The sequence below is a fragment of the Thalassophryne amazonica genome, chromosome 6 (genome assembly GCF_902500255.1).
Source record: "Thalassophryne amazonica chromosome 6, fThaAma1.1, whole genome shotgun sequence".
Lineage (NCBI taxonomy): Eukaryota > Metazoa > Chordata > Actinopteri > Batrachoidiformes > Batrachoididae > Thalassophryne > Thalassophryne amazonica.
In genome coordinates, this window is record NC_047108.1 from 128,644,652 (window position 1) to 128,660,488 (window position 15,837).

Genomic DNA, 15,837 nt, shown 5'->3' on the forward strand with positions numbered 1-15,837 from the left:
CAGAAAGCTGCCATTGAAATTACTTTAGTTTTGTGTCATGTCTGTGATCTGCTTTTTTTCTACAAAATTAAACACCTGAATGAACATCCTCCGAGGCCGGTGATTCCATAATTTTTGCCAGGGGTTGTACAGTTCACTGGCACTGTAAATCAAACTGTGCTACTTTTACACTCAACTGCACTTACACGTATACTTTTATAAACGTCCTCGCATCAAGCAACCCAGTCCTCTCGCAGATTCAAGCTTCTTCTACCATGGAAATCACCCCGGACAACTGAGAGCCTTCACAGAAACAAAACTAAAAAAGTGGCCAATTTAGTTCCAAGAAGTACTGAAATAGAACATTTACAAGTCCACTATAAAGTACAATTAGGAAGCAAACTTGGGGTTGACTTAAATTAATTTAAAGAAATAAAGTTTAACCCCTTAACGCCCATCGTCGCATAGTAAAGTCCCTTTGGCTGCTCCCTTGTTGCACTCGGGGTTGCCACAGCAAATCCAAGGTGGATCTTGACAGGCTCAACACTGCATTTAATCTATTATTAGACTCTACTTGGCTTTGCTCAAAATGTAAATGAGTCCACCCACCACTTTAATCATATCTTAGATCTTGTTCTGACTTATGGTATGGAAATAGAAGACTTAACAGTATTCCCTGAAACTCCCTTCTGTCTGATCATTTCTTAATAACATTTACATTTACTCTAATGGACTACCCAGCAGTGGGGAATAAGTTTCATTACACTAGAGTCTTTCAGAAAGCGCTGTAACTAGGTTTAAGGATATGATTCCTTCTTTATGTTCTCTAATGCCATAATACCAACACAGTGCAGAGTAGCTACCTAAACTCTGTAAGTGAGATAGAGTATCTCATCAATAGTTTTACATCCTCATTGAAGACAACTTTGGATGCTGTAGCTCCTCTAAAAAAGAGAGCTTTAAATCAGAAGTGCCTGACTCAGTGGTATAACTCACAAACTCGTAGCTTAAAGCAGATAACCCTTAAGTTGGAGAGGAAATGGCGTCTCACTAATTTAGAAGATCTTCACTTAGCCTGGAAAAAGAGTCTGTTGCTCTATAAAAAAGGCCCTCCGGTAAAGCTAGGACATCTTTCTATCATCACTAATTGAAGAAGAAATAAGAACAACCCCAGGTTTCTTTTCAGCACTGTAGCAGGCTGAAAAGAGTCAGAGCTCTATTGAGCTGAGTATTCCATTAACTTTAACTAGTAATGACTTCATGACTTTCTTTGCTAACAAAATTTTAACTATTAGCGAAAAAATTACTCATAACCATCCCAAAGACGTATCGTTATCTTTGGCTGCTTGCAGTGATGCCGGTATTTGGTTAGACTCTTTCTCTCAGATTGTTCTGTCTGAGTTATTTTCATTAGTTACTTCATCCAAACCATCAACATGTCTATTAGACCCCATTCCTACCAGGCTGCTCAAGGAAGCCCTACCATTATTTAATGCTTCGATCTTAAATATGATCAATCTGTCTTTATTAGTTGGCTATGTACCACAGGCTTTTAAGGTGGCAGTAATTAAACCATTACTTAAAAAGCCATCACTTGACCCAGCTATCTTAGCTAATTATAGGCCAATCTCCAACCTTCCTTTTCTCTCAAAAATTCTTGAAAGGGTAGTTGTAAAACAGCTAACTGATCATCTGCAGAGGAATGGTCTATTTGAAGAGTTTCAGTCAGGTTTTAGAATTCATCATAGTACAGAAACAGCATTAGTGAAGGTTACAAATGATCTTCTTATGGCCTCGGACAGTGGACTCATCTCTGTGCTTGTTCTGTTAGACCTCAGTGCTGCTTTTGATACTGTTGACCATAAAATTTTATTACAGAGATTAGAGCATGCCATAGGTATTAAAGGCACTGCGCTGCGGTGGTTTGAATCATATTTGTCTAATAGATACAATTGTTCATGTAAATGCGGAATCTTCTTCACAGACTAAAGTTAATTATGGAGTTCCACAAGGTTCTGTGCTAGGACCAATTTTATTCACTTTATACATGCTTCCCTTAGGCAGTATAATTAGACGGTAATTGCTTACATTTTCATTGGTTACGCAGATGATACCCAGCTTTATCTATCCATGAAGCCAGAGGACACACACCAATTAGCTAAACTGCAGGATTGTCTTACAGACATAAAGACATGATGACCTCTAATTTCCTGCTTTTAAACTCAGATAAAACTGAAGTTATTGTACTTGGCCCCACAAATCTTAGAAACATGGTGTCTAACCAGATCCTTACTCTGGATGGCATTACCCTGACCTCTAGTAATACTGTGAGAAATCTTGGAGTCATTTTGATCAGGATATGTCATTCAATGCGCATATTAAACAAATATGTAGGACTGCTTTTTTGCATTTGCACAATATCTCTAAAATTAGAAAGGTCTTGTCTCAGAGTGATGCTGAAAAACTAATTCATGCATTTATTTCCTCTAGGCTGGACTATTGTAATTCATTATTATCAGGTTGTCCTAAAAGTTCCCTAAAAAGCCTTCAGTTAATTCAAAAATGCTGCAGCTAGAGTACTGACGGGGACTAGAAGGAGAGAGCATATCTCACCCATATTGGCCTCTCTTCATTGGCTTCCTGTTAATTCTAGAATAGAATTTAAAATTCTTCTTCTTACTTATAAGGTTTTGAATAATCAGGTCCCATCTTATCTTAGGGACCTCGTAGTACCATATCACACCAATAGAGCGCTTCGCTCTCAGACTGCAGGCTTACTTGTAGTTCCTAGGGTTTGTAAGAGTAGAATGGGAGGCAGAGCCTTCAGCTTTCAGGCTCCTCTCCTGTGGAACCAGCTCCCAATTCAGATCAGGGAGACAGACACCCTCTCTACTTTTAAGATTAGGCTTAAAACTTTCCTTTTTGCTAAAGTTTATAGTTAGGGCTGGATCAGGTGACCCTGAACCATCCCTTAGTTATGCTGCTATAGACGTAGACTGCTGGGGGGTTCCCATGATGCACTGTTTCTTTCTCTTTTTGCTCTGTATGCACCACTCTGCATTTAATCATTAGTGATTGATCTCTGCTCCCCTCCACAGCATGTCTTTTTCTTGGTTCTCTCCCTCAGCCCCAACCAGTCCCAGCAGAAGACTGCCCCTCCCTGAGCCTGGTTCTGCTGGAGGTTTCTTCCTGTTAAAAGGGAGTTTTTCCTTCCCACTGTAGCCAAGTGCTTGCTCACAGGGGGTCGTTTTGACCGTTGGGGGTTTTTCTGTAATTATTGTATGGCTTTTGCCTTACAATATAAAGCGCCTTGGGGCAACTGTTTGTTGTGATTTGGCGCTATATAAAAAAAAAATTGATTGATTGATTGATTGATTGATCTGCATGTTGATTTGGCACAGGTTTTACACCGGATGCCCTTCCTGACGCAACTCCACATTACATGGAGAAATGTGGCAGGGGTGGGATTTGAACCCACAACCTTCTGAACTGAAACCAAGCGCATTAACCACTTGGCCACCATATATGCTTACAATCTCTGACTCAAATATGCAATTACCAAATTGACCTGTATGCCTGTTGTCGCAAATTTGCAACATACCATCATTATTATTATAACATTATAACATAAAGTCATTACCAGAATACCCAATATTACTATCTAGTTTTTGTGCAAAAGTGAATTAATAATCTCAACATTATTTACCATCTACTTAAAGGCAAAAACACACACAAAAACTTTTTTTTATATACAGCTATATAAATTTGGGTGTTAAGGGGTTAAAATATCCTTTTTTTAAATTATGAGGGCAAAAAAAAAAAAAAAAATAATAATAAAAAACAGGCAAAAAAGTAAAACAAAATCAGCCAAATGGTAATCAAAACCCACCAAAGCTAGTTCCAGTGGCAAAAGAGCTTCATTTTCCAATGTTTAGTGTGTTCCCAGCAACATTGAGAAAGTCAAAAAAGGTAAAAAAAAACCAAAAAACTGGAACTAAATACTATCCTAAAAACAGAACTGTGAGTAGAAGCATGTCAGGTCCACGTTTTGTTCTGCAGCTGCACCACCGGAGCGCCCACACACGCTGTGCCGCTGCGAGCGCGCCGTCTGTTTCCAGTGCTGATGTGGGTGCTCCAGACACTTCACTGTGAGGCTCAGGATTACAACCAATTACCATCCAGCTGCCAGTGTGTCCCCCGTATTCTAACCAGCCCTCAGCCAAACAGGAGAAGACTGCAGGCGTGGCAGTTCTCTGGTTAACTGAGGAGTAATCCACATCCAACAAGCAATCTATCAAAGTGAAAGACAAGCCATAGGATTATTGGCTTCTGTTTTATTCTTCTCTACAAGAGTCAAGACAGAAGTCAGACTACCAGAGCAAGAATTTTAGCTGAGGAAGCTTCTGTGATTTGAAGCAAAACATCCTCATGTCAAGCAACCCAGTCCAGTCGAAGATTCAAGCTTCTCTACTACAAGCCAAAGGAGTTTACTGCAACTTAGTCACCAAATATCTTTAACCCTGAAGCAACCAAACTATTTTAGAGACTAATATGACCCACTGGGGCTATTTATGACCCCACTGACTTTATATTGGAATACGTCTTTATAAATGATTGTTTTAGGGTTTTTCATATTTATTTCACTCACTAATATATTTGTTCATCATCCTCTTTTTGTTGTTAAAGGTGCTATATAAATAAAGTGGATTGGATTGGATTGAATTGTTGGCCAGGCTTCCCCACAAAACAGTACAATATAAAGATTAGAGTTGGCAAATGACAATACCATCTCAAGCTATAATGTCAAAAATGTCACAGATCTTCATGGGGGTGTCAAAAAGGGACCCCACACAGGTTTGGATTGGACTTGCCACATGGAGCGGTCCGATCCTTGCAAAATTCTATGAACAAATTCAAGACAAAATTAGAAAAAATTAAAATTGTGTTCCTTCTAATCTGCAGCTGTTTGTTAATTATTAAGGTTCTGTTGTCTTATGTTCAAATCAAATCATCATTTGTTCACTTGTGCAAATAAAGGAATATTTGTAGATCACCATCTGTGCATTTGCACGTAATAATATTAATGAGAGAAATTTAACTCCATAGAAAATTAGTTTTGAGTTAGCGAAAGTTAACATTGAAGCTAATGTCTACAAATGATCTTGTAAATGACACCAGAGGTTTTATCAGGTTACAAGAACAGCGTTTTCAGTTTTAAGCCCCGGTCGCACGGCACTAATGAAGGACACCAAAGCCAAAATGCAACAAGAAATCTGGACTTGCGTTGACTTTTGGAGACATCGTTTAACCTTCACAATTCGTCCATAATCCGTTTTGCTTTCTGTCTTGACAGTGGCCTCATCGTTTGCGTAGTTCCCGTATGATTCCGTGTGATTGTCGTCTGGCGTCTTGCACAAACATTGACGACATCTGAACGGATCAATAACTAAAGATCCGACGAGCTGATGTGACTCATCCATGTGTGGGACAAAAAGCAACATTGTCATACAGAAACATAGCGGCAAAAATGTTTTATCAACTACTGTAACTATTTACACACGTTCGCAATGTCATCTGTGGCACAAGTTGTTGTTGTGAAGACAGACCTGTTGTCAAGACAACCAGAACTCACGCCTGCAGGTGCTGTGGAGAGCACACGCTGTCTGCAGACTTGATCACAGGCGTCGGCGCTCGGCTCCCTGATACCCGCTGTCAAGTCACGTCATCATGAACGTTTTGTTTTGTTTAAAGCGTTAAGGTTCATTTTTCTTTTGTTTGTTCGGTTTGTTTCGTTCTTTTATGCGCTCTGGACTTGTGGGCGTTCCGGTGATGGGAGAAGTCCAGGCTCATTCATCCACTTTTTCTCTCGATGATTGGGACTTTGGGACTTTTTCCTTCATTCAGCTCTCACCGTGTGCCATGTGACTGGGCCTTTAGAAGTGTGTTATTTCTTGCTAGCTTTTACATAATATACCAGAAACAAAGCAGTTAGCAAGTCGCTAACTAGAAGTGATGTCACCATGCTAACCTCCGTAAAATGTCTTATACATAAGTTCAGAGGTGTTAATAGGTTCCAAAAAACAGCATGGTCAGTTTCAGAAGTACTTATTTATCACTAGCTTTTACATAATATATTAAAAAACAATGTATATAAACGTAGAAAAAGCAGTTCTGAAGAGACCAGAGACTGATGTCACGGTGCAGCTCTACTCTGACTGGCTGTCACTCAAACACAAAACGGAAACAGAATGCACCTTTTTAAACCCCGTTAATACATTAAGGTTAGACATCTTTGACCTCGTCCAGGTCGTGTCCCAAGAATGTTCCCTGTGAAGGCTCTGGAAGTAACAGGACTGGAGTTATGCTGAGCACAGACAGACAGACAGACAGAGAGACAGACAGACGGCCAGAAGAGACAGACAGAGAGACGGACGGACAGACAGACGGACAGACAGACGGACAGACAGACAGACGGACAGACAGACGGACGGACAGACAGACGGACAGACAGACGGACAGAGAGACAGACGGACGGACAGACAGACAGAGAGACAGACAGACGGCCAGAGAGACAGACAGACAGACGGCCAGAGAGACAGACAGACAGACGGACGGACAGACAGACGGAGAGAGAGACAGACAGACAGACAGAGAGACAGACAGACGGCCAGAGAGACAGACAGACAGACGGCCAGAGAGACGGACAGACAGACGGACGGACAGACAGACGGACAGAGAGACGGACAGCAGAGACAGACGGACGGACAGACAGACAGAGAGACAGACAGACGGCCAGAGAGACAGACAGACAGACGGCCAGAGAGACAGACAGACAGATGGACAGACAGACAGACGGAGAGAGAGACAGACAGACAGACAGAGAGACGGACAGAGAGGCAGACAGACAGACAGACAGACAGAGAGATGGACAGACAGACGACAGAGAGACAGACGGACGGACAGACAGACAGAGAGATGGACAGACAGACGGACAGAGAGGCAGACGGACGGACAGACAGACAGAGAGATGGACAGGACAGAACGGACAGAGAGACAGATGAAAAGCCTTTGCAAAACCCAATGACCATATTTTGGCCTCGGGTAAAATGGTGCACAAAAATATATGCCACTGGGTGACTTGGGGGTTAAGATGAAGCTGTGCGCTGCGTGTTCCTCTGAACGTCAAACCCACAAGAAAAATCTTTTTTTTATGATGTAACGTCATACACAAGGAAATTGAACATCAAGCAGGGATTTCCAAAATGTAAGAAAAAGTGGTGACTCTTGTGAAGCCGTAGGCAAAAAGAAGATGCTATAACATGTTCTGATGGTTCAGATGCTTCATCCACCTGCTGTTGGAGGTCCACCGATGCCAAACAGTGGCCTCCCGCTGAACCTCAGATTACCACCTCTGCTGTGCCGTACAAACCAGTCCACATCTGCTTTGCCATTTTCAGCTAATCCTTAAACAACATGTCACACAATGACACATTTGTAAGTGTTTCCAGACATCACGCTGTGACGAACGGTGGCACTCAGACAACTGCAAATTAATGGTTGTATTTTTAAAACAACAGCATAACAACGGCAGAAGGAACCCAAGACGTCCCGGGAAAACACTGATAAGTTTACCACTGAAAAGTGACACTTCTCTGCAGCACTTACAGCGCGTTTTAACCCCAGAATCAAGACTTCTAGGGGTCAATATGCCTAACACACATACCAAATTTGGTGACAACTGGGCAGGTAAAAAAGAAGATACTGCACTCACAAGGTTTTTACAAAGTGCATTCCACTAACCTGGACCATTTCATCCCAAATCACTAGGGCTGTTGGGGTCACTGTGTGTATGGTATATACAAAGTTTGGGTGGCAATCAGGCAACTACACTGAAGTAATCTCACTCACAAGTGAAACGTCACATGACTGACGGAGTGATTCCAGCTCACTGGCTGCAGTGACAACTCGTTAGTTCTCATTTAGCTGTCTGACGCACTGCTTTGGTTGTGTGCCGTCACTACTCGACACAGTCCTCGTGTCTGTTTAACGGACAAACAGTGTGGTCGAACAATCGCGCACGTCAACAAAAACGTTCACCCAAGGAGGCCGCTAAAAACACAAAGTGGAAGCTCCAAAAGAAGGTGGAAAAAAAAGCCAAGATCAGGTGGAAGAAAACCAAAGAAGACATATGATTCAAAGGAGGACAAAACTAGCACGGCGCTGGAGTGGAAAAGTTGTGTACACATTGTGATTCCGCTACCGAGGTAACGGGATGTGAACACACAATCGAATGTGGGCGTGTATTAAGCCTGGTTCACACGACAGGATTCTAAAATTATCTTAGGTTTCCAAACCTGAGAGACCACACGCGTGAAGATAAAAAAATCATGGATCTGACAGGTTGTGTGGTGTTCAGCCACACAGAGATTATGTACAGTACATCTCACCTGTCAACACAGGTGAGATGTACTGTACATAATCTCATGTTTGTTTATAATTTATTTATTGTAATTCTTGTTTGTTGTTGTGGTGTCTGAGGACAACAGATGGAAAGTAGCTTTTAGCTAAACTGGCATATTTACACTGAGGCATGAAATGTACAAAGTGTTCATTAATGTGCAAAGTCCTCATCAATAAACAAAGAAAAGAAAAGAAACAGCACCACACACAACAGTTTCAAATGCAAACATTCACAGCTCAGACAGGAAATCTCACAAATCTCTTGAGATTAAATGTGCCTTCAGAGTAAACAGAGATAGTTTGTGGACTATTTAAAATGGAGGAAAAAAACAATACAAAAGGAAAAGGCGTTCCTTAAAGGAGTGGTGACAGCGCCACCACCAGACGTCTGGTTAAGTCAGAACAGCTGTCTTGATTTATTTTCCGCTCCGTATGTCAGTCTGATTGGCTGCACGTCACATTCAGCAGGCTGCTCGTTTGTGGTCGGAGGGACACAACACACGCCAAGACAATCCAACATGTTGAAATATCCCTGATTTGTGATCAGAGCGCTCTGAAACACACCACACATTTCTATTAGAATTTTCATCAATCATAAACCAGACATGTTTTCAGTTGTATATTTTATGCCAAAACAAAATATAATCACCTTTGATCTGCTGTGACCCAAACGTCTTCCATTCATATTTTTAAACTGCTATCAAATCACGCTGCATGACATGAATCACAAATAAATATTTAACTTTGACCAAACAATGATTAGTTTTTTCCACTCCTCGTCCCATCGGACTGTGCATAAAAATAAAAATAAAACAAAAACCTCGAGCACAGTGATCTAGTTTGTTCAAACTTCCACCAAACCTGTTTTCCATTCCAGGAATTTTTTTTTTTTACCTTGGAATCATTTTCAAAAAGGTCAAAGTCCTTTTAGAAGTGACTTTTCATAAGCTAAAATATAATACAAAATATAGATCAAAAGGGCTTTTCAATGTTAAAAAGAATCAAATATTCACTAAATCTGCAATATGGATGAGATGAGGATCAAACCCAGTCTGTTCATTGAGAGTGACAGTTTGTACCTCACTGTCACAAATGAGAGTGACTGAGACACTTTTGATTGAGATGTAATGCAAAATGTCCATCAAATGGGCTTTTCAAAATTAAATTCAAAATGTCCACAAAGTCCACAATCCGGATCAGATCCAGATCAGACTTTGTCAGGTGATAGTGAGTGACAGTCTGCACCTCACTTTCAAATATGAGAGTGATTGGGGCACATCTGATTAAGATATAATGTAAAATATACATTAAAAGGGGTTTTCAATGTTAAATTTAAATGGCCACAAATCCATAATCTGGATCTGATCTGGGTCAAAGTTTGTCAGGTGATAAAGGATAACACCCTACATAACGCTCTCAAAGATGAAAGAAACGTGATTGTTTTTGACAGAGTTATGAATTTTTGAAAATTTGTTCAATGGTAAAGATAGGGATTTTTCCAACATTTCCTGACTTTGCCCTTTGACCTTGAAAACAGAATCAGTTCTTGCCCATAAGGATATGAATCTTCAGTAAAAATAAACAACATACGAAAAATTGTGGGGTCCAGGCTCTTCACAAAAAACAAACAAACAGGGGTGATAACATAACCCCCACACGACTTCACTGACGGAGGTAAAAAAAAAAAGTGACACAGTGAGACAGGGTTTATTACTGTCGTGTGAGATTACTAATTAATGGAGAGAAAATCAGCAGGATGTTTTCATCAATTTCAGGATGCTGTAATACATAAGAGCTTTTATTGATGTGACAGGTTAATCAAACTCTGCCGAGTGTCTGTAATTGTTTTGTATAAATTATTCAAGATGCACTTTGTCTCACCCACGAGGAAATCTGATTTTAACTTAACCTTCAGAGGGAGTTTGTTTCCAAGCAATCAGCTGCAGCTTCTCCAAGCAAAAATATAACAAATTAAAGATGAGCTCAAATGAGAATTCAAGTGAAAAATAGAGGTGGACTCACCTGCATGAGCGTCTGAAAGCAGATGGTCCACCAACGGCATGGAGGCATAGAACAAAGAATAGAAGAAAGAATAAAACGTAAGAACCCACACGGCATCTTACAACCTGTTTAAGTAGGAATAATTCAATAATCCTTCAGGTTGAATTCATTTTCGATTTTTTTTTTTCCTCTTTGTAAGTTAGTACACACGTCTGGTGTGAATATATTATTATATCCGATGGATATGTGCACTTCATTTATTTCATACACGTGGGCCAGCGAAGAATATTGTGTTTATTCTTGGGAAGAACTGCTGGCCCTACGGCCGAAGGGACGTGAGGGCATTGTTCACACAATCCCGGAGGAGCTGAGGTGGAAGTATCGGGGCTGCAAAGCCGGTGCTAAGCTAAAGGCCAGGCTAAAGGCTAAGAACACGGCGAAGCGGCGATATAAACCCTCGGTTCCGTCGGTGGTCATGGTTCAGGTTCAGGTTCAGGTAACTTTATGGGGAATGTTAACTCGCTGACCAACAAATCCTGGTGAAGAATCAGAGGCTCTACAGGGAGTGTAGTCTACTGTGTTTCACCGAGACGTGGCTCACTAGCGATACTACGGATGCTAACGTGGAGCTACCTGGATTCACCATGCTGAGAGCGGACAGGGACGCGATGCGAAGCAGCAAGTGTAAAGGTGGGGGACTCGCACTGTTTATTAACAACAGATGGTGCAACCCTAGTCATGGAAACATAAAGGAGATTGTCTGTTGTCGGGACATTGAACTGATGGCGGTGAGTCTCCGACCGTATTACATGCTGAGGGAGTTCACACACACCATCTTTATGTGTGTTTACATTCCTCCACAGGCTGACGCACAGGCGGCGTGTGACGTCATCCACTCCACCATCGCAGTGCTGCAGACACAACACCCTGAGGCCTTCTTCGTGATCTCTGGTGATTTTAATCATGTCACACTGAACTCCACTCTCCCTGCTTTTCATCAGTTTGTGGACTGTCCCACCAGAAAGAACACGTCTATTGATCTGATGTATGCCAACGTGAGGGAAGCATACACAGCTACTCCACTACCACCACTGGGAAAATCAGATCACAATCTGGTTTTTCTACAGCCTCAGTACAAACCACTGGTACTGAGGCAGCCCATTACTACACGTTCATTCAGAGTCTGGTCTCCTGAGGCAGAAGAAGCTCTCAGGGACTGCTTTGAGACTACGGACTGGAGTGTACTGCAGGACACACATGGTGAGGACATTGATGGGGTGACACAATGCATCACGGGCTACCTGAACGTCTGTAGGGACGTTGCTGTTCCCATAAAAACTGTACGTTGCTTTCCAAACAACAAGCCCTGGATCACCAGCGATGTCAAGAATCTTCTAAACCAAAAGAAGAGGGCGTTCAAAGACGGAGATGGGACGGAGCTTAGGTGTGTACAGCGGGAACTAAAGGCTCACCTTAAAGAGGGCAAGGAGTCCCACAGGAAGAAGGTGGAGAGAAAGCTGCAAGACACCAACATGAAGGAGGTCTGGGATGCAATGAAAACCATCACAGGCTGCAAAAGCAGCAGCTGCAGCCCAGTAGATGGGGGTGTTAGAGAGCAAACCAGTTTAATGACTTTTTTAACAGTTTGATTGTTCTACCTCTGCAACCCCCCATCAACCCCTCCCGCAGCAGTTATCACTTCATCACCATCAAAACCCCCAGCAGATCAGCCCTCACCCTCACCATCATCACCGTCAGCACCAAAACCCACAGTGGATCAGCCCTCGTCCTCACCCTCACCATCCTCACCCTCACCATCCTCATCATCATCATCGTCACAGTCAGCTGGAACAAGCGCCCAGTCTCACCGTCCTCCCTCCTTCACGGCAGACCAGGTCAGGAGAGAGCTAAGGAGACTCCACCCCAGGAAGGCAGCAGGCCCGGATAAAGTGTGTCCCAGAATGCTTAAGGCCTGCGCCAACCAACTGGGGGAGTCCCTCCAGCATGTTTTCAACCTGAGCCTGCGTCTCAGAAAGGCCCCAGTCACATGGAAGACATCCTGTGTCATTCCAGTTCCTAAGAAGGCACACCTGAAGGAGCTGAATGACTACAGGCCAGTCGCTTTGACATCCCACGTGATGAAGACCATGGAGCGACTGCTGCTGAGCGTCCTCAGACCTCAGGTCAGACATGCTGAGGACCCACTGCAGTTTGCATACAGGGAGAAGGTGGGAGTGGAGGACACCATCCTCTACCTCCTTCACAGGGCCCACTCTCATCTGGACAGGGGTAACAGCACTGTGAGGGTCATGTATTTTGACTTCTCCAGTGCCTTCAACACCATCCAGCCCCTGCTACTGAGAGACAAGCTCATGGAGATGGAGGTGGACACTCATCTGGTCACCTGGATCACTGATTATCTAACTGGAAGACCACAATACGTCAGACTCAGTAACTGCACCTCAGACACAGTGATCAGCAGCACTGGAGCACCACAAGGAACTGTGCTCTCTCCAGTTCTGTTCACTCTGTACACATCAGACTTCAATTACAACTCGGAGTCGTGCCACATGCAGAAGTTTTCAGACGACACTGCTATTGTGGGATGTGTGCGAGAGGGACAGGAAAGAGAGTACAGGGACCTGATACAGGACTTTGTGGAGTGGTGCAAATCAAACCACCTGCAGCTGAACATTGCCAAAACAAAGGAGATGGTAGTGGACTTCAGAAGGTCCGGGCCCACTCTGCAGCCAGTCTCCATTGAGGGGGTCGATGTGGAGGTGGTCCAGACTTACAAATATCTGGGGACACTTATGGACGATAGGTTGGATTGGTCAGCCAATACTGACACCCTCTACAGGAAGGGACAGAGCAGACTGTACTTCCTGAGGAGGTTAGGGTCCTTCAGGATCTGCCATAAACTCCTGCGAATGTTCTACCAGTCTGTGGTAGCCAGTGTCCTCTTCTCCGTGGTGGTCTGCTGGGGGAGCAGCATGAAGAGGAGGGACGCCGGGCGACTGGACAGGCTGGTGAGGAAAGCTGGTTTAGTGCTGGGAACAGAGCTGGAGACACTAACATCAGTGGCAGAGAGAAGGACCCTCAGTAAACTGCTGGCCATCATGGACAATGTTGAGCATCCTCTGCACAGCGCCATCATCAGGCAGAGGAGCTCATTCATTGTCTCAGAGTGATGCTGAAAAACTAATTCATGCATTTGTTTCCTCTAGGCTGGACTATTGTAATTCATTATTATCAGGTTGTCCTAAAAGTTCCCTAAAAAGCCTTCAGTTAATTCAAAATGCTGCAGCTAGAGTACTGACGGGGACTAGCAGGAGAGAGCATATCTCACCCGTGTTGGCCTCCCTTCATTGGCTTCCTGTTAATGCTAGAATAGAATTTAAAATTCTTCTTCTTACTTATAAGGTTTTGAATAATCAGGTCCCATCTTATCTTAGGGACCTCATAGTACCATATTACCCCATTAGAGCGCTTCGCTCTCAGACTGCGGGCTTACTTGTAGTTCCTAGGGTTTGTAAGAGTAGAATGGGAGGCAGAGCCTTCAGCTTTCAGGCTCCTCTCCTGTGGAACCAGCTCACAATTCAGATCAGGGAGACAGATACCCTCTCTACTTTTAAGATTAGGCTTAAAACTTTCCTTTTCGCTAAGGCTTATAGTTAGGGCTGGATCGGGTGACCCTGGACCATCCCTTGGTTATGTTGCTTTAGACGTAGACTGTGTTTCATAATTATTGTATGGCCTTGCCTTGCAATGTGGAGCGCCTTGGGGCAACTGTTTGTTGTGATTTGGCGCTATACAAGAAAAAAGTTGATTGATTGATTGATTCAGCGGCAGACTGCTGTCCCAGTCCTGCCACACGGACAGATTCAGGAAGTCTTTTGTCCCTCAGGCCATCAGACTGTTCAACTCTTCCCATCTCAGTAAGAAATAATCCTGTGACATCTGTTTGACCTTTTATTGCTTTCTTTTGCACTACCAACATTGTTTACATCTGTGCTACCTCCTCACTACTACATTTACTCCTCCGTCATATTCTCTGAGACTGGATGCTGCACTTGCACACAAATTTATTTTATTTTTAGTTAGTAGCTTTTATTGATTAGTCCATTTTTCTTTTATTTACTTAACCCTATTTTGTGTGTCTTGTCTAATGTGTAAGCTGCTGGATGCCTTGAATTTCCCTCTAGGATCAATAAAGTATCTATCTATCTATCTATTAGTCTCCTTACTTCTTATCCAGCAGTGAAACTGTAAAATTGGTAAGCAAGCACTACTTACAAGTAAAACAGCCACTTGAAAACACAACCTTTTCTGATACTCCCTTACAAATGTTCCACCGCTGTGTCTTTAGAAAAGCATGATGAGTCTCTTAATGGTACAGGCAATAACAGATCAATAACTAGCAGCCCTGCATGTGATCCAGTTGGTGCCTGTACTCTGGGCCAAAGCTGTCTGACAGATGGTCACTGATCCTGGGCTCTAGAGGTGCCAGACACAAAGCTAAATCTAACGAAGGATACTATATTTATGACTTTCATGATTCAAACGGCAAAAAGGAAAAATACAGAGCCAGCAGGAAAAGTGTCAAAAATTAAGATGACAACAGACAAAGCATGAATGATGTAAAATGTATAGATCAAAAGTGTTCATGGACTTGAAGAAAGCACCAAAAGCCACATTAATTAATATACTTCAGTAAGAATGGCATTTGAAGAAGATATTACTTTAAAATTAGCGAGAGACAATCATTTGCAATAACAGGGCAACAAAAGTTGCCTATGAACATGTCTGGGACTCTACAAGGATCTGTTTTAGGACCAAAGCATTGTATAAAAAATTAATTATGTAAGTAGTCATATAAAATTAAATTTGTGAATAACACAGATATACCACAAAGGAAACATTTAAAAAAAAAAAAAAAAAAAAACAGAAATGTTGAAATGGTGAAGAGAGAGCTGAGTAGGGGGCAAAGCTCTCGATTTACCGAGCGATCTACGGTCCGATCCTCACCTATGGTCATGAGATTTGGCTCATGACCGAAAGAACGAGATCGCGGGTACAAGCGGCCGAGATGAGTTTCCTCCGCAGGGTGGCTGGGCGCTCCCTTAGAGATAGGATGAGGAGCTTGGTCCCTCGGGAGGAGCTCGGAGTCGAGCCGCTGCTCCTCCACGTCGAAAGGAGTCAGTTGAGGTGGCTCGGGCATCTTTTCCGGATGCCCCCTGGGACGCCTCACTGGAGAGGTGTCCGGGCACGTCCCACTGGGAGGAGGCCCCGGGGAAGACCCAGGACACACTGGAGGGACTACGTCTCTCGGCTGGCTTGGGAACGCCTTGGGGTTCCCCCGGATTTGCTGGGGGAGGTGTGTGTGGATCGGGAGGT

The 15,837-nt window shown here is 43.1% G+C and overlaps 1 protein-coding gene across 1 annotated transcript in view; it reads right to left on the reverse strand.

Moving 5' to 3' along the window:
* Nucleotides 1-15,837, reverse strand: part of acap3a (ArfGAP with coiled-coil, ankyrin repeat and PH domains 3a) — a 204,653-nt gene that overhangs the window by 37,989 nt on the left and 150,827 nt on the right. Inside the window, 1 exon segment of the mRNA XM_034173438.1 lies at nt 10,462-10,473. Coding sequence (XP_034029329.1) covers nt 10,462-10,473 — 12 coding nt within the window.